Source organism: Ambystoma mexicanum, chromosome 1q (genome assembly GCF_040938575.1).
Source record: "Ambystoma mexicanum isolate Mex_15411 chromosome 1q, UKY_AmexF1_1, whole genome shotgun sequence".
NCBI classification, from domain to species: Eukaryota; Metazoa; Chordata; class Amphibia; order Caudata; family Ambystomatidae; genus Ambystoma; species Ambystoma mexicanum.
Genome location: NC_090922.1, coordinates 473,005,587 through 473,025,709, shown reverse-complemented (window position 1 = coordinate 473,025,709; position 20,123 = coordinate 473,005,587). Strand labels below are relative to the sequence as shown.

Genomic DNA, 20,123 nt, shown 5'->3' with positions numbered 1-20,123 from the left:
CACACCACTATCAAAGAACCCCGAGATGTGGAATTGGAATGGTATGAGGAGGTCTGGGTAGACTTGGAAGAAACCGGTGACTGTATATATTTAACATGTACCCCAGATGAGTATGCTAGAAGAGGTGAGAGCTTGAGGGGGGTATGCAGAGCCTGGATGCCTAGAAAAGGAACACCTGCATGGGATGACGCAGTGATAGAGGAGCAAGAATGTAGAAGATTAGAAGAGCTAAAGAATTCGTTACTTTAGTAACGAAAGGGGGGAAATGTAGGGGAGGACTGGCCGCGAGGCCCTCCTCACCTGCAGCCTTCTCCCCAGGTGAGGACCATGACTCGGTGGCCGTCCCCTCATGCCACCCGGGCCCAGGTGGAGGAGGGGTCACCCGCCGACGACATTGCCCACACATATCCGTTCCCTGCATATACCAAAATTCAGTTAGGCCTAGAAGCCATCTTGTTTAGCAAACATGGCGTGAGTTCAGCACACTGTAACGAGGCCCCCACCTTTGGAGGGCCTTTCATGCATCTCCGCCGCCGCAGTAGCCCTGGTAGATCCGCTGCGAGCGCGTTCCCATGAGAAAGTCGGGTATGAGCTAACCCGAGATGCTAACACTGTAACATTTTATCGTTCACAATGTAATATTGCACCCCGCATGACCTGGTCCGCGAGGCCGGGGTGACGGGAAAAAAGCTGAAGCATCACTATCTGAAGAAAGTAGAAAATAATTCAAGTATTGGTATTAACGAACTACCTCTGTTTAAACAGATCCTGTAAACTGTGAATAAACCATAAAGATGTAACGTTACATGATACCACCCCAGGTCTGGACTAGTGCTGCTATAACCACAGAGAAAGATGTCGACCAAATGTATAGCCTTTATCTGTATAAGTGTTCTTACAATTTTATGTAGAAACCTGAACTCATATATGTTTTCTTAATCACCTAAAGCAGCGAGCATCAATTTCTGTAGGCCATAACCTAGAACTACCTCGTGTAACGTCTAATGTACATAAAATAATCACACCATGTAGTAAATATAATGTTAAGTAACGAAAAGGTACTCGGACCGACTGTATTAAAGAAATGTGTAACGAAATTGAAATATATATGTGTGTTTAAATAACATCAAAATAAGGCGGAACATTATAAAAGTTCTGCATTCAAAAGTTAGCAACGCACGAGGAAAAAACCTTTGTGAATATATGCAAGGCCATTCTCCCTCCCACCCTACCAAGCCTGCCAGATAAAGAAGCTAAGGCCTGTGCCGCGCTCCCTCACCTCCCCCAACCAAGCTGGAGCCGCTTCAGAGAGTCAGAGGCCCCGGTACCGCACCCAAGGCCACAGCCCGCCACCTGTGTTATTTACAGCACGGTAATAAACCCACGTTTAAATCCACTGATCTACCAGCACCCTCTCGTAAATTCCACAACCCCCTCCCCTAGACCACCCCAAGAATCATGACCCCGTGCAAAGACGACCCCCATCACTGGGACAAGACACAGAGACCCATTTATATAATAACTTCTAACGCGGCAGACAGACATGTATCATTCGGCTCAGGCCCCAGAGCCCAGCCCCTCGACCTAAAATACCGGTCAATAGGGCACAGGTAAATCTCACCCCAACCGACAACCACCGGACCTCTCACGAGGTGCATTCCTCATGTGTTGCGTTTATTTTATAAGACAAACTGCTGAGCGATTTATTGATGAACTTAGATGTCGTTTCTTGAATAACTGCAGTGTGCATGGCCTAGGGCAAACGAGTCAGGAAAGGTATTCATCTTTGTCACAGGCTGCCCCAGCATACCAACACCGCTCGGATGACCTCAAGCTGGCCTGCCAGGCCCAACCCAACCCACGAGGCTGACCAGTGACGTCCTCACGCCAAGACCAACCACGCTGCAGCAACACCTATAGTTAGTCGACGCCACCCAATCCCAATTAACTTGTGCCCCCTATAGTGTGTAGGTTCTGATGACGTTTTTTGTATTAGAAATACGCCTGTCTTTGCTATTGTCAGACAGAGCGCTCTCGGAGGTTGCAGAGTTCTTTGCATGCCCTATTCTTTGGATAAACTCCCACTTACGCTCACCCGCACTCTGTCTTGGTCTTATTCCCACTACGGGAGAGTCCCTTATTGTCTCTCATTGCGGGGAGAATCGTGCTGAAATTGGGGGCGCTTCCTTTCACTAGCCTGCTTTTCACGTTCATAGAATGGTTCCTGGGTTAGAGGAGGCACACGCCACTGGGTCGGGGCCTTCCCCTCTTTGGGGCTGCGTGATTCAGTGATATCCGGGCAGACCCAAGTGATCAGATCGTTGTGCGATTCGTTATGAGGCTGGTGGGGGATTCAATAGGCGGTCTGCAGTGGTGGGGGGCTTGACCTCCGAGGGGTTCACCTGGAGATGCTTCTCACTGGAGGGTTGGGGGGGGTCACGGGGTCCCAGTCCCGTTCACAGTCTGTTTATGATTCGCTGTTTTCTGGTTTGTGGTACTTGTGGGTTATTGTGATTGACCGTAGACCTGAGGTACCCCAGGCGGTGGGAACTGTTTGGCAGCTGGGTTGGGGTGGGCTACGGTGCTCTGGAATATTTATGGGAGGCCCGGGGTGGCCTTGCGCTGTGCAGATGTGTGATCCTTTGGGGTACACCACTTTAGTGTTGCAGCGATATTTACTTGGTTCCTCCTAGTAGAGGGTCTTTGACATTCCTAGGATTGAAGTCCTGCTCTTTTCCCAAATAACCCGCTCCGTGAATGAGTCGCAGAGCCAGTGTGGCGAGCTGTGCTGCTTTGACAGTTCTGCGTAGGCAGTTTCATTGGGAAAGGGCCGTGTGAGAGCCTGGTGCTTTCGTTAACATGTGCGGGCTCCGGGCCGTTGATTACTTTCGTGCCCTTGCACCGTGCCTTTATTAGGGGAGGGCAGGGGGGTGTTGCGCCGGTGGTCTGGGTGTTTGGCACCGCTTCCACTTTACTGTCCCGGCGGGCGGCGCGTGGTATAGCGCGGATGCCGCAGCCGCGCACGCCGCAGGCAGCCACCTTTAACACGCTCGCCGGCACCGAGGTGTTCAGCTCTGGGCGCGGGTTATGCCGCGGATGCAGGGCGGTCAGTGGCTCAGGACCCACCTTGTGTGCTGGAGAGGCGTCTTGGGGACCATGCCGGGGCCCGATGGGAGGGTTCTCCCACGGAGGGTTTCCAGGCAGACGGTGCTGGACCCTTCGCCCTGTGGCTGATTCACGTGGAGAACTGCAGACCAGTAGCCTAGGGGGGCGGGCGGGAGGAGGAGGGGCAGGTCGCCGCACACTCCTTCAGGAAGCTTCGGGCACGGGGAGATCATCCACGGCTCTTCGGGATAAAGCTGCGTAGGGTCCGCGCTCCCTGTGCTCTTTCTCTTCACGGGCGGGAAACTTCGGCAGTAGATTTCGCCTGCTTATGTTGTCTGATTTTCGTTGGGTTTTTTGTGTGTTGGTGGGGGGGTCTTCAAGCGTCCGTTCCACCGCTGTGCATCCAGGGGTGGGGTGTAATGTGGGGGCTCAATTCACATTACGGACCTGCAAGGACAGAGCTCACACGGGGAGGTTGCTCATCCGTGCGCCCCCTAGTGGCCAGTGCTGGGATTCTTTTAGCAGTGGGAGACATGAAGTTTGCTTGTGGCAACAATATATATGTGTGTGTGTATATGCATATATATATAATTATTTTTTTTTTATTTGTATTTAATCAATTTTGATATATAACACATATGTGTAGTTATGGTTAAGTTGCTAATCCCATGGGAAGAACACTTTTTGGGCGGCTTATAACTTCGCTCCCCCTGGACGAATCCTTACCAAACTTTGCAAGAAAAGCATATGGCCCACTCTGTATTTTTTTTTTGCAAAGTTTGGTGAGGTTTGGTCCAGGGGGGGAAAATTTATAGGGGGGGACCCAAAATGTATTTTTTTCCCATAGACTGAATGGGGGGAAAAACTTTGCGCACGCCTACAGCCCAAACCGCTGGACGGATTTTCACCAAATTTGCGGCAGGAGCAGCGGCTTGGTCCCGAAAGCGTGCTTTTGTAAATTTGGTGAAAATCCGTCCTGTAGTTTTTTTTATTAAATGATCAAAAAGTAGGTCTAAAAAAATTAGTGATATATATGTCCACTCCGCGGACACACTTCCCTGTTCGCTCCGCGGACAAGATATCGATTGGCTAATCGCTTGCGTCATGTCCGCGGACATGTGACAAGTTCGCTGATTGGATGGTGAAGAGCGTGAAGTGCGTCAGATTGTTCCGATGCACCCGCCATCTTGGATCTGTGTTTTGGAGTACGCGGACATCGCAGCAAAAACATATTAAAAAACACAACATTGCACTTGTTAAACTTATCGAATGCTGTCTGTGGAGGTGAGGGTTGATGAGGATGGGATGGGATATGGCAGCAAGAAGCAAAAAACTGGTGTTTTTTTGTCACGAAAATCACACGGTACATTTGGAGGTGTTCCACAATATAATGTGCCTAAAGTACAGGCGAAGGACTAATGTGTCTGTGTTAAAATATAATTAAAATAATAATGGAGTCAGACTGCCGTCCCCTAGAGTCTGGCATCTGAGGCAGCCGCCTGCAGTGTCTGATGCAAAGAGCGGCCCTGCAAGAGATTATTTTTGGATTATAGTCTATTCGTCTGTCCTGTGTTGCTTATTGCAATGTAACGCAATTACTATCTTTATGTGTAGTTGTCTTTTTTACGTGGTTATGGGGAGTGCAGCATCGAGGTGCATGTAGACCACCACTAGGTTCAACCAGGTTCAATGCTAATATTTCATTAAAATGTCATGTATGACCATATCGAATTGTGTATCAGTTTCCACGTTGTTTTCTCTTTGTTGAGATTGTTTGATGTGTGTGCTAGTCGTTAGTTTAAACTCTATGCCGAATTAATAAGTCAATAGATAAATTGTAATAAAGTTTGGGTATTGAGACACATTTTCTGTTATGTTTTCGAAACAGATATATTCTGCCTTTCTGCGATTGTCATAGATTCTAGATGCCAACTGACGGCTTTTTCAATCGGCAGCTGCACATAGTTGTCAACACCTGGATCATGTGCCCGTACGCTGTACTAGCGATTAGGAGTAACATAACATCCTTTATGGTGGTCTAGGTGCAAGTTGATGTCGAAGCCCTGGAATTCACTGTGCGACCCAAGCGGGTCTTTTACCGAAAACTAACACCTTGTGTACGCAAAAAGAACATGTGCCTCACGATAAACATTTTGGATCGCGAGCGAAGAAACTAATTTGCAATTTGATTGAATATGGCAATAGTCGGATGTTCTCGGAGCGTTTATTGTGAAATAAAAGTACTTTACAAATTGTACAGTGTGACTGATTTCTTTTAAAGTACGGTTTAATATTCCGAATTGTGACGTGCTGTGTTAGTCGATGTGTGTTGATTTTCGGGTTCTGCGTCACGTCACGTAGGTGATTATGGGCGTGTTTGGCTACGCTGAAGAGGAACGTCACAGAGAAAGGTGTAGAATATCACTATGGTTGGTGATGTGAGGTTCAGGGGCGGGGCATATGATTTAGTGACGTCAGGGCAGTTTACCTTAGGGAGATGCGTCAATGGATAAGAATAGCAGCAGATGGACGCGTCCTGCTGCCAGATTTCGTATGTTTTTAAAAGAGGAAAAGTGAGGTTAGGTGAATTGGAAATGTTTGCGATAGATCAACGTATGTATAAAAGTACATGGCCGAACCCTTGGGACAATAATATTTTCTGAGCATTGCACTTGTGAAACTTATGAAATAATGTCTGGGGAGGTGAGTTTCGAATGCGTTTACAAAGTTTGGTGGGATTTAGTGCAGAGGGGGTAGCTTATATGACGATTGTATGTGCATTCATTTGACACTTTTGCAAAAATAAAACGTGGGAGGATTTCCAGCAAACTTGCGTAGGGCGCATTGGCACAAATCTAAAAGCATGGTTTTTGCAAATGTGGCAGTGTTTTCTTATTTGACAGTTAAAGAAAAATAGCGATATAGCTTTAGTGACTGAGGCTGTGGCCATGGGCAGTGGCCAGAATGTCCGGTTCATGATATAAGGTCATGATCCGGACAATCTGGCTACTAGCCATGGCTCGAAAGGGACAAAACATAGGATTAAAGTGGCCATGTCCACCTGGGACTGGCTTTGTGGTAATGTTATTCAAAATTAGGATAGCTTTGAAAGGGAAGAAGACTGTGCTTGTGGTAATATGATCATAGGGTGTTCTTTTTGCCTTCTGCAGGTTGCCATGGAAAGCGAAGAGGGGCCCTGTATGGAACCCCCGCCTTCCCTTTACATGGTGGCCATTTTGGAAAAGGATTTTCCTTCCTATACCGAGACGCCACAGGCGTCCCGGTGTAGGACGAAAAATCCTCTTTTTTTTTTAGTACCACGGGTTCCCGCTTTGGGAACCTAGGCTGCGAATGGTCTTCATCCCCCATTTCAGGGTCTGGAATGGGGGGATAATGGTCCAGAGACCTTGTTATCCACCCTTGCTTCGTTTGGGCTGATAACTTGAGCTGCTGGGCCGGTATCCATCATTCCAGTCCCTGGAACGGAGGATGAACGCCCCAATATTGCCATTAGTATAACACAAAATGCAAATGGAAATGTTGGAAAATCTTATTGAGTCTATGTACTTTAATGATAAATATAAAGTAAATGGAGTCTAAACGTTCTATTTTTTAACTGTGAAAGGTGGTTCCGAAAGGAACATTTCTTTAGTTGTTTTTGGATGTATTTTTTTTGGCAGGAGAGCTGAGAACGAAAGGTGGTAGGGAAATGAGGGAAGAGGCACCAAACACTAATATGGAGGGGTAGGTGGACAGGGGAAAATGTTGCCCGTGTGTTATTTCTAAGGTAGGGGGCAGTGTTTCTCCTGCTCCTTGATTACAGCAGTGGTGGTGTCTCCTGGGGAGGAGGGATGGCTTTAGCTGATGCCATTTTAAGATTAATAGCAGTTTTGCTAAAAGTATGTATTGTGTACTAGATTGTTAATGGATGAGTAGGAATAGGTGTTGGAGCTGTGCAAGGAAAATTTGAAAGCACAGATCTTATCGTGAAGTGCGTACGGGTTCTCAGACTCGTCATCATGCCGTGCGCCAGTATATGGTCATGTGGCACTGTCTGGAAGGACTGCAATGAAGTCAGATGTTTGTAGACTTTATGGTTAAGTTGCACTAATAAAAAACGATGAAATTCGGTGAAAAAAACTCTGTTAAAGGGACGTTATGGTTAAGTTGCGCTACTAAAAACCTATGAAATTCACTGAAAAAATGTTGTTAAAGGGTCGCTATGATTCCAAGTAAAACCGAAAAACCCCTGAAATTCACCAGTTATGGTAAGCTAAGCAACCATAACTCGCGCCACCACCGTGCACTCCTAAGACTAACACCCAGGACATCAAAGATGACATCACAAATGTCGTTGATGACATCACTGATGACATCACCTGTGCATTTACCTTTCATGAAAAGTCTGTACAAGGGATTCTTATTGTAATGTTAATAAAGTGTCAAGGATCATTGGAATAAATATCCTGAGGTATGTAGTGCATTAAGTAATGCATTAATCCAAATAGCATTGTATTATAAAGCTTTTTCCAATACACATGTAGTAACATAGGCATAGTGTGCAGCAGACATGATAGAGATGCAATATTAATGATCTTGCCATTTTAAATACTAACATTATAAATGCTTTCTTATTGCCTACTGTGAAACATTTAATAAGTACCTAATCAAACCCACTTACTACATTATTGCATTACTGCACACAAAACACAGACAACAACACATACAAATAGAGCATATAAGGGAAAGTGAAGTAAACAAAAAAAACAGCAATATTACCCGACAATCTTCATAACCTAACTGATTATCTTCATGCACAAAAATGATTGCTCTGCTTCAAAGCTACTACTTCCCTATGTAGAACTATCACATATTGTGACTAGACCCTAAGGAAAGTAGTGTAAGTGCAATGTGTACAAATATGAGCATATCCAGGGAAAGTACAGTAATACAAAAACAGAACTATAATGTTGATAACCTTACTAATCATCTTCATACATAGAAAGCATTGCTGTCTTCCAAGTCTGTTTTCCCCTTTGTATATGTTTCATATGCTTTGAGTGGACCCTAGGTGAATTACTGTAAGAACATATTTGAAGTATAAGTATACAAATATAGTACTTTGTACTATAGCATAGTGAATTTTTAGTTCCTGGCTGTTACTGGCCTAGATATATCAGTAAAGGGAAAAAGAGTGAGCCAGCCATGTGATGTCATCAGTGATGTCATCAATTACCTTTGTGATGTCATCTTTGATATCCTGGGTGTTCGTTTTAGCAGTGCACGGTGGTGGCGCGAGTTACGGTTGCTTAGCTTACCATAACTGGCGAATTTCAGGGGTTTTTCGGTTTTACTTGGAACCATAACATCCCTTTAACAACGTTTTTTCACTCAGAGGAGGTGCAGGACCCGCTCAGTGTTGGAGTTGTGGGGGCACTTCGCATGAGAATGCAGAAGTAGATAAGTGGCGGGATACAACCACCCTGGCTCCGCGTCTCCACAGCCGCACTCCATTCACGACACCGATGGCCACCTCCATACCCTACAAGATGCACCAGGCCTACACCCAATTACACTGAGGATCCTGCGGCCCAGCCTAACACCCAACAGCACGCAGTCCAACAGAACGCTCTATACGTAGGTCAACTGCCTACCAACAATGCAGTACCAAACGGAACGGTAACACCTTACGGGGGGGTGGTCAGTGTTGTGGGGGACAACCCTTTCACGTTTCCTGCAACAAATACATGCCCTGATTAGGACAGCCCACAGAAAGTACTTGCATGCCCAGTCCTCTCAATGACTACCCACCCTGATGAGGAACCCCTGGTGGGCGCTGAGATAGGAGACAAACAATTCATCTTTATGGTCTGCACCAGTGGTACTAAATCCTGCATCAGTAAGGGGAATTTCCCACTATCGAGTGAGACCCTAGATACACTGGGCTTTTCTGGGGCTGTCGCAATGGTTCCATACACAGAAGAGGTAGCAATTAAAATAGGAAGAAAGGTGGTGCAAGCACCCCTGCTGTACTCAGAAGCGTCCCCAATCAACTTGTTAGGGCAGGATTTGTTAAGCAAGTTGGACATGACCATCTCCTTCACAGCACGTGCGCCTTGAGAGCAATGGTCCTAATACAGGCCAGGGGTGTTGAGGTGGTGGTTCGTGGCATCCCCCGTGGACCCAGATATTTTTTTGTATGGGATCATAGTTCTGCTAGACGCAGTGCCCCAGATTGGTAAGGCGTGTTGGCGAGTGCCATCTGATTTTATTTTCCGGCCAGTGGTAACCCCAGAACTTGTTAAAGGAACAATACTTTCCCTTAATTTATATGGTTTGGTGGTGTCAGCAAAAAGGATTGTTGTGGTGCTGACAGACTCTGATGGATGCGAGCGGCGCACTGTGTTGTTTATTGATCCAGCAGTGCCCCTTAAAAAGGTCTCAGAGATTTGTTTGAGGACAGTGTTGATGATGGAGAAATAGTGTTGGCTATATATATCCCCTGTGACATTATGGTGCAATACCGCAAGGTGCAATGCTCATTGATGGCCCTGGTTGCCCCGTCGCCTTTTTCTGAGGCAGATCTAGAACGGGTCCCACGGATATTATGGACAACCAATGCTCACGATGTAGGGCTCCTACAGGGAGTAGCCCCAGGTTGGTTCACGCTCAAACCGGGGGAGGTGCTGCCCCGAGCAAAGCAGTACCCGCTGTCAAAGAGGCTGTGGAGGGAATACGAGACACCATTGTCATGCTCCTCAACCAGGGAGTAAATGTACCCCCCAGCTCCCCGTGCAACATGGCTATCTAGCTGATCAACATGGCAAAAGGGGCGGTTATGGAATGTTTCGGGATCTCCGCCCTCTGAATGATATTGTACAAGCACAGTTTCCAATGGTTCAGAATTCTGCGACAATCCTTTGTGGCACCCCAAAAAGAAGCCACCAACTTAACAGTGGAGGACCTCAGCAACGTGATTTTCTCCATAACCCTTGCACCCTGACTCGCAGTACCTCCGTGTTTAAGCATGGGGGGAATGCGTTTCGAGTTGAGGGCTCAATATCTTTCACAGATGGTCCAAATATTGAGTGCCCAATATCTTCCGGCCTTTGACTTTGTAAGGTTTCTCGGCCTCATGGCATCCTGCATTTTCCTTGTGCCTGAAGCCCGTCTGAAAATGAGATCCCTCCAGTGGACTCAGATCCCAGTTGTCTGTCCTCTGGCAGAATGACAGACCTTCTTCAGGTCCCGAACAAGGTCGCTCAGGATCTCGTGTGGTGGGGCTCCTGAGAGAATGTGATGAAATGAGAACCTTTTTGGCAACCGTGGCCAGAGATGACAATTGTGACAGATACCTCCCTCACAGGGTGACGAGCCCACACGAACAAACTTTCAATCAGCGGTCATTGGTCTCCACAGGAGTACAGATTTCACATCAACCTTTTTAGAGCTGAGAGCAATGGCTTTTCTGCCCTCTGTGTGAGGGAAGAATGTCCCGATAATGACGGACAATACAGTGGCCATATACTACCTCAACAAGAGCAGGAGTGTAGGGTCACTTCCTCTGTGCCGAGAAGCAAACCTGTTCTGGTTTTGGACACTAAGAGAAGGAATCTCTCTACTGGCAGTTCATCTAGCCGGAGAAGTAAACATAGCGGCAGACGGTCTGAGCAGACGCTCTGAGCAGGCAGCGCACCATCTCCCACGAGTGGGAGTTGGCTCAGGAAGTCGTTCTAGAGCTCTTTGCCCATTGGGAACCCCCTCAAGTGGATCTGTTCACAACCAGTGTCAGCAGAAAGGGTGACCTATTCTTCTCCAGGGCATTTCCTCAGAGAGGAGCTCTAGGAGACGCGATTGTGGTGAATTGGGATTTTCCACTATTGTACCTGTTTCCCCCAGTCCCCGTCATTCCTCATGTCATCAGGAGGTTGCGCATGTTCGGGAAATCCATAATCCTGATTGCTCTGGATTGGGCCAGGTAAACCTGATACCCGGATCTTCTGGAAATGGCCATCTGTCCTCCAGCTCGTCTTCCCCAAAGGGAGGACTTGCTGTTGCAAGTGGAGGTGGGGGGAGGGGAGGAGGTGATCTCCTTCTTCATCCAGATATTATTGTCTGGACTCTGTCAGCTCAGGAGGCCAGATTTGGCAAAGCTGTACTTCACAGCATCAATCAACAGTAATTCTCTGTGCCCACTTCCTTAGACGGACTGTTTTCGGATTGTATCAAAGATGCAGAATACGTGGGGGGTCACAATCCATTCGAAGAACAAATTACTAACCCCAGGTAATATTCTTTTGACTGGATGTTCCTCCCACATATTCCTCATCGCCTATCCTTCCCCTCTTACTTGGCGAAAATTTCCATGATGTACACCTTCCTCTATTTCAACATCTGGTCCACCAATTAAAGACGGCTGAGCATTGAGGGAAAAAACTAGAACTGAGGCAATGGTCGCCGCTCGAGCTACTTATACCAGCATCGACGTCACGGCCGAAGTCAGGGCGCAGGCCGTTGAGGGCCACGACTCGTCGCAGCTCGGCACCTGATTATGAAAAATAATTCCAAAGCTGCAAGCAAACTTACGAGTATAGCAAAGATGAGGATTACGTGGGAGGAACATCCAGTTGAAAGAACATTACCAGGGGTAAGTAATTTGCTAATCTCGGCCATAGCTCTGGCAGCAGCCTGTAGATGGAGCCTGGTGTCAATTGTCTGCTCCGTGATGCAGAAGAAGTAGAAGTTGGTGAAAGGTCTGTTTATAGTGGCAGCCATTTTGTGGAAGAAAGTTACACTAGGGAAAGGTATTAATGTTACTTTTACATGCTTTTGTTTCACTGTTTGGTACATTAATGACTTTTTCCACATCTGTACTTGGTGTATTAAGTATATTACCAAGCTTCCCAATCCATGACCAATATCTGCTCCAGTATGCAGAGAACCTTACTTTGGGGCATTTCATCTTCACTAAAGCAGTACTTTTACATTCGCAATCCTAGATTGATAGGGTATACCTGAAGATGTTATTGGTTACTTGTGTATTTGAGCTGTGGTGGTGTTGCTATTCTGTGTATGATTTACTTCTGTGTGATAACTTTAAAATGTGGCATGTAACAATGTTATTGTGAATGAATCCCTGCATTATATTATCTGTTTGTTATAATCTATTGTGACAGAATCTCTGAATTGTATTATAGGAGAACTTTCAATTTTTGCAAGGTGTGTAATTGTTTCCATGAACCTTTCCAAAGCTGGTGGAGGGTGGGTCTGTGGCGCGCACTATTTCTCAAAAATATCAGTTAGGATGAATGTTTATTCTTGCAACACTATCAAGGCCGGAAGGATAGCTCAGGGACAACGGATGTTGTCTTGGAATCAAGACAACGCATAGCAACACGGGTTCGAAATGCGGGCTTGCGCTTAGAAACTGGTCTCCGGTAGCGCGTTCTAAAAGAACAGTGACCAATCTACAATAATATCTTGGAAAGGGTAAGCGTGTCTGTGTCCTGTAGGCAGTGTTATATAAAAATGGTACCATCTACGTTTACCAAGTCTGACCTATTGGCCCCCATCAATGCTTGTCTTGCTCTTAGTACATATGTTTTTAACAAGTGATTATTATTTTGCCAGCAGTGTTTTCTTTCTTCAATGTTAGTTTGTGTTGAATATAGGCAGAACATCTGAGTTTTGTGAAGTGAGGGTACCACACAGATCGTTTTTGGGTCCACTGCTTTTGACCTATTTCTGTAAATCATTAACAAATGGATGTAAGGCACATTTTTCCATCTGGGCTACTTAAATTGAGCAGGAATGTAAATACAGAGCAAAGCACACTTATTTTAGAAAGACATGTGAACTTCTTTAGGCCAGGTACTGGCTAGCTAGTAACAGAAGGGGTCTAAGTCAGGCGCGATGTCATCTGGTCACCATAACATACAGGTCATGTACAACTAAATGGAGTGGCACTTCTATACATGTCAGGAAAATAGCTGAACATGTGTTGTTACTGGATTTGGCTATATCAGAATGTTTACCATTTGCATGGCAGGATAGTGCTTAACTGCTGCAAGCATAAAGGTGGTGTTGGCGAGTGAGAGAAGATAGTGGCTGCTCTTAGATGGGCTGTGTGAGGCTGGTAGTGTTTTATTGTTGTCTCTTTGTACTTTGTGTGCAGTATACATTAGACTTTGCTGGGTGTTAGCGTTTAGAAAGCCCAAGCCTGTCGCCCTCATAAGGATTAATGTTGTGTTATGGTGAGGTGATGAATATTGTTGATCGTTGGGGATTTTGAGTGATTCTTGTTCTGAAGGCTTTCTTTGTAGAGTTGGATGGGTTTCAGTTAGGGTACAAGTTTGTTAGTTACTAGCCACACATTTGAGTTGAAGAGAGAAAGGCTTAGGATTGAATGTACCTAGGCACTGAACTCTGCTCTGCACCTGCATAACGGAACTCTCCCAACCCCCAGAGCAGACCAGGATTAAACAGTCATGAATCTGATTTCTCTTATGCCACTAAAGACCTCCTCATTTAGACCAATAATTGAATTCCGCTCTTGTACTCAGTAGCTGATCCATTGACTGAGGTCCCTAAATGAAAAGACAGGGACTGAACTCAGCCTCTCCACAAAGTTACCCTTCTGTAGAGGCTCTCCTTCCTGCATAGGTGACCACTTAGAAGTGATAATGACATAAAATGACATGGAAAATGAACGCACGTTGTTGAGAATAAATATTATTTTTAACTGTTGACTATTGCGCTTACGACATCAAGGACTGATGAAACATTCTCTTTCTGCCTTTTCCCTTTCTAGAGACACAATGTGTGCTATGGAAGTTCGAGAGCTTGACCTGGTGGAAATGAGTTCCATAATCCAATCCAAGGTAGTTTTGGAAGTATCCAACCAAATCCAATCCCTCCTGACGTCACTGGAAACTACTACACTGGACATTGCCATCACGGGAGAGTCTGGTGCTGGAAAATCCACTTTTGTCAATGCCATGCGTGGCCTTGGTGACGAGGAGCCTGGTTGTGCTAAAACTGGAGTCACTGAGACCACCATGCAAACCACAGGTTACATTCACCCAAAACTACCGACTGTTCAGCTTTGGGATTTGCCAGGCATTGGTACTCCAAATTTCCAGGCGGATCAGTACCTGCAGCAGGTGAACTTTGAGAGGTATGACTTCTACATTGTCCTTGCCTCAGAACGTTTCAAGGAGAACCATGCAAGCCTGGCCAGGAGCATCAGGGCAATGAACAAGAATTTTTACTTTGTCCGGTCCAAGATTGACCGGGATGTGGAAGCTTGCAAAAGACGCAAGAAGACTCTATTCTCAGAAGAGCAGGTCTTAGATGAGATACGACAGGATTGCATTAGCAGTTTGGAAAAGGCAGGGGTCGAAGACCCCAAAGTCTTCCTGCTGTCCAATTTTGAACTCCATAAATACGATTTTCAGAAGTTGCACAATATGCTAGTTGATGATCTCACTGGACAGAAGAGGCATGTTCTGCTCCTGTCCCTGCCCAATATCACCACTGAGGTCATTGAGAAGAAGAAGGAGTCCTTGAAAAGACATGTATGGAAGAAAGCCCTTAGCACCTGCATCATCTCTGTTCTCCCAAACCATCCCGTTGACTGCAACATCCCCATGCTGATGGAGACCCTTCAAAGCTATCAAAGGAATTTTGGATTGGATGATGAGTCCCTTCTGGCACTTTCCAGGAAAACTAACAACACGCCTTACTCTCTCAAAGCTCAAATCCAGTCCATGTTGGGCAAGGACCTTTCTGAGCACAAGGTGCAAACAGTCCTGAGAGACGGTGCCAAAAGTGGGCAAATGGTGGCAGGTCTTGTTGGGACCCGAGTGCCGATACTTAGCCATGTCATTGCTGGTGGTATCTCCTTTGTGGCTGCATACACCCTTCTGAACAGAGCTCTTGATGACTTCTCCCAGGACACGCAGAGGGTGCTCAAGGCAGCCTTTGATGAGGATGAGGTGGGCATATCTCAGCAATACGAGGTGCCAGACCCTGGATACTTTTATTTTGATTAAAATTGAACACAACCACAACTCCCGCAAAGCTCTGCACAGGAGATGGCAAGAGATTTTAAAAAACAAATTGCCTATTTAGATGGGCCCGTCCCCTCTCACTGGGCAAGCTGACTTGGAAGTTATGTCAAATTTCATTATTTTTATAAAAATCGTTATGTAAAAAGTTCAGAACTAAATGCATGTATTGACAGCTACAGCTATGAACACATTTAATAGAAATTGCATATATCAAAAATAAATAAAATGTTTAAGAAAATGTTACCATATTTTATACTTCTGATTTTGCAAAGCAATATTGCTGTATATTTTATTTTTTATGCCGGGGTGCAGTGTTTCAGCTTGTGACAATGTGGGGATAAAACACACAGGAATGATAAAAGATCAAACTACATGACCACCTGTTATTTGGCTAATGAAATTTAGCAATATTGAAGACCACAAAGGCATGCGATTTACCGCCCTGCAACATATCTGTTTGCGGGATTGATTTCAAGTCCAGATGCTGGACCTTTCTTTGCCCATTATGATAAATTACCATGTTCCTTTAAAAAGTGTAGATACTTGGAAGGTGTGCACATATCATAAAACCCTTAAGGTACAAACTAAAATGGCCCTATGAAGACAAGAAGAGAGTTTAAAGGGTTGGCAAACCAGACATCATCCAGATATAAGTTGTATATTTTATATAGTGCTTCTTGCTGGATTCTACTAAGCACTCTTAAATGCTTTTCTTAACCAATTTAAACATGTATAAACCATAGAAGGATGAAGGGCTAAGTGCATCCTTTCTGGATTCAACCATTTGTCTTTTAGGTTGAATACAGCTGTTTGGAAGAGTGCTTAACTCTAGGCTCTCTTTCCAACATCTCAAAGGAATTTAGGTAAACAATTCCTAAGAGACGATCCTCACAGCAAATCTTCTGCATCCAAGAATGCAACTTCTGCATGGAGCAGAGTCAATACATTCATTTCCGATGAAAATTCTTGTGAGCTCTTACATGATAATCTAATGTTAGAAAGGTTTTCGGGGTTAATACTTTGTGGTGCTGCGCGAATGAATACAATTGCTTTGCACTAAAATAGCTGTTAGATAAGTAACCAAAGAATAGATTAAAGATTCAGTCAAATGTGCTTCATGGCCAGCAATTGTAGTTTCTACCGCCACCGCTGCAAGGATCAACCTGCTACATGTCAGAAAAGTCCACCTTCCACCTATCTTCCACTCTACCAAAACCCATATCTCTACTCGGGTACTCAGCCAAATCGTTGACTGTTCAAGCCTCCTCTTGAGTCTTCCTTTTTTCTGCTTTGCCCTGCTAGACAAAATTGTCAATTTTGCCACTTGCGTTCAGTACATTTCCTTCCATTCTTCTCCCACCTCACCATACCTTCTCAACACCAGTTGGCTCTCTCTATGTCCAACTGCACCCTCTGCAGATTTCTGCTGCGTAGGTGGTTTGAGTAATGATACAGTGGAGACCAAAATATATCTTCATGTGGTTGTTTATGCTGTATAGTTTTCACAATGCAGCTGTGAAAAGGCATAGAGGAACGAGGGGATAATCCACACATGGGGATTATTCTACAAAAGGGAGGCAAGGATGTGACAACATAAAATGAAGGATACAGTAAGTGGTTTCCAACATGAAATATATTTCCATGAAAGACGATCTCAAACCTAGTCTTAAGAGTCCTTGTACCTTCATATGCACCCAGTCTGTCCAACAGAGGAGTCTAACACATGTGGTGAACATAAGAGTTCAAACCACAGTTAATGAGTCCCTTTACCCCCTGGCTAACCGCAATCACCACATAATTGTCTGTAATGCAGGCCTGTGAAATTGCCTCAGAGACATGTTCTAAGAATGTCTGGTCCTGTTATGAAACCCAACGCAAGGTTTGGCGAAAATTCAGATTCTTGATTTCACAGCATCAGTATGGATTGGCTTTCCTCTTGTCAGTATCAGATTGACCTTTCACACTTCAACTGCTCTGACATCCATTTAACAGATTCTGGTTCTTCTACATCAGGGGCCTGCTCTGCTAGGCCATAAAGACAGCATATGGAAACTAAGGCACAATAACCAAATACTAAAACGACACGTCAGACACAGGGTTCGTTTTCCAAACAAGTCTGGTTCATTTCAAAGTATTCTCAGTCGGCCGACTGGGTCTCGCCGTCTCACGACGTGTGTTCCCAAACACTGTGAGATGCGAGAGAGAGCGATCAGAGCTCAAGCAGCAATATATATACATTAGACATAATCTTTGCTAAGGCATTTCGATCCGCACACATACATGTCATACAGACTAGGGTTCAGTGATTGACAATTATGACACGTTATGACAAGTCTTCATTCAGCCTAAACATAGTTATTCTAGCAAAGGCAGCAGAGACAGCTTTCTGTTATGGGGAACATGGAGCTCTGGCTCAGCTAGGATATCGTGTTCTTAGCAGGGAAACATTCCTTACTACGTCATCTGTGTGTTTCGGCTCATGAGCTAAGGGTCAGATAGTTCTGAAGCAGAAAATACCATTCTCTGCGAAGAAGCACAGCTAGGAGAATATAATTCATGTTTTAACTGCCTTTTATTACTACAGCGTTTGCAAGACAACCCGGCACCTGGACTACTGATTAGATGCAGCTTCTGCTTGACTTCAAGGACTTAGTGAGAGGAAAAACAATGTATTTCTGCACAGTTTGACATTCCTGTCTGTGTTAGTATTTCAGCATTCAGGCTGTGGCCTCGCACTGTGTGTGAGTTCGAAGCATAGAATATATTTGCAAAGTGTTTTGACAGAAAGGAAAAAGCAAATGGCTGACATTACACAAAATGGACGCCCTTTGGTTACATTGACGATTCTAGGTTTGCAATGTTTATCACATGATGCGATTGGTTTCTGGCCAACATACTATACATATCATTCGATTATAGGGTTACTTTTCTGGTCTAACAAACCCTCCTTTTGGCTGTAAGCCAATAGCATCATCCATATATCGCGTCTTCGTCGGACCACGTGTCCAATTCCGAATTACCCCTACTGCTGTAATCATCAGAAATATTAATTGCCATCAATTATTTAATTATTTCATTTTCGTGTTGTGCACCTTCACTTAACATGCAAGGAGGTTTCGTTCTAATCGCATGTACACACTCATTTGTAATTTGGGAGCAGAGGACTGGCAGGTATTGTATGCAACAACAGCAGAACATGAGGATTCCAAATATCATAACCAAAATTGCATTAGTTTCCATCCCCATGATCGCAGCAGTTCCCAAAACCATTAACTTATATTCAGATTCCAACCACCTGTGGGAACATGAATTTCAGAGCCTGTGACATGCAATTTTTTTATTGCTTCAAATATCGTGGGGGAGGAGTCACTTACGAATACACAGCACGCTGACCCCACCAATTTGCATACTCCTCCACGATCAGCCAAAATTATATCGAGCACCATTCTATTCTGAAGTGCAATTAATCATATTATAGAGTATATCTATAGTTCCATTTATCGTTTTTTCTAACACCCTGGACAGTTTCCTTATATTCCATGAATGTATTGCTTCTCCCCAAAATGGTATAAATGATTTCGCAATATCCCCCACGATCTGTCCTGCGGTATCATCTCAACGTGGCCGAGATCTAGATAGTTTTGCTATTTCAGAAGTTTTGGAAAGAACTACACCAGGTAAAATTATACCTAAATAACAGGTCCCTTCCCAGGTTCTAGGTAACCATGGATAGGCCTGATTGCTACATATAAAATAGACAGAACCTCCTGTATATAATGGTTTTTCTTCTTGTTCAAGCACAGCAATGTTCATGCATCTAGTAAATGTTCTCACTGGGTGGGAACCCTTTTTCCGTAAGCAAAATGGGACAGAACATGGACTATGATTAATAGTATTAGAGGGAGGAACAGCATCGTTATTTCCTACCGGAGCCATTTTAGAAGTGATTAGGGACTTGTAAGGCCTAGAGAGCCTATCTACTGGACTCGTTGTTACCAGGGTTACTTTGCTTCTGCTTGTAAATACGGAACAACCCAACGGTTCCAATACCAATCTTTCAAATTCATTTATGGTTGTTCCATCAAACTGACCAGTGGCACTATCATTCCATTTTCCGAAAAATAGCGCACTTAATGATGCATAACAGGCGGTATTAAGTGGCAAAGGATGTACATACCAACCCATTCCTCTTTCCCTGTGCTGGGGTAAATGGGAACAGACCCAACAGTTGGATTTATTCAAGATAGCATGGGTCATATTCATAATCAGTAGCAATGTATTATTGTCATACCCTTTTCTATGTTTCTCGTCTTGTGAGGCGAGAGTATAAGAGAGCACATGTACTGGGCTGCTCATAGTAGGAGCATTGGTAGTAGTCAAGAGAGAGTTCAAAGGGTGCACAGTTTCTAGATACCAAAATATTGGGACCAGTGTAATCAAAATGCAAAGCGGTATCATAATCATTAGCATATTATTCTTTCCGAACCAAGTCTTTCTTGCAGTAGGCTTAATCTCTATCGTTATATCATTAACCGCATTGGTGCAGGAGGGAGCAGGAGCGAATATAGGCATTGTCTGTAATGTTTATCTTAGGAAAAGTTTTTTTTCAGTGTCCGTCTGGGAATGTTCTCCACAGCAACACACATTAGCAACAAATCGTTCAGGCCAGTCCAGGCTACCCTATTTATGGATGATAGCAAGCTGATGTGAATTTGCACAGAGCTCCAAAAAGGCAGGAGCAAGTATCAGTTTGATAGTGTCGGTACCATATGCCCCCGCTTGTCCGTGCTAGTTTGCAATGGTCCTTCACTTTTCAATGGTAGCACCGGGAAACCACGTATCAGAGCTTTCAACTTGATACAACTTGATGCAGCTCATACGCTCCTTTTCCCTAGGCCTCCGTTCCCAGCTTCATCCGTGAGCTAGGAACAAAGGCAATACAAAAGC

The 20,123-nt window shown here is 44.8% G+C and overlaps 1 protein-coding gene across 1 annotated transcript in view; it reads left to right on the top strand.

The window, feature by feature from the left end:
* Positions 1-15,424, top strand: part of LOC138528956 (interferon-inducible GTPase 5-like) — a 178,868-nt gene extending 163,444 nt beyond the window's left edge. The window contains exon 2 of the mRNA XM_069640806.1: positions 13,916-15,424. Within this exon, the coding sequence (XP_069496907.1) occupies positions 13,923-15,158 (1,236 nt within the window). The 5' untranslated portion in view covers positions 13,916-13,922 and the 3' untranslated portion in view covers positions 15,159-15,424. The remainder of the gene's footprint in view (positions 1-13,915) is intronic.
* Positions 15,425-20,123: the final 4,699 nt, after the last annotated feature.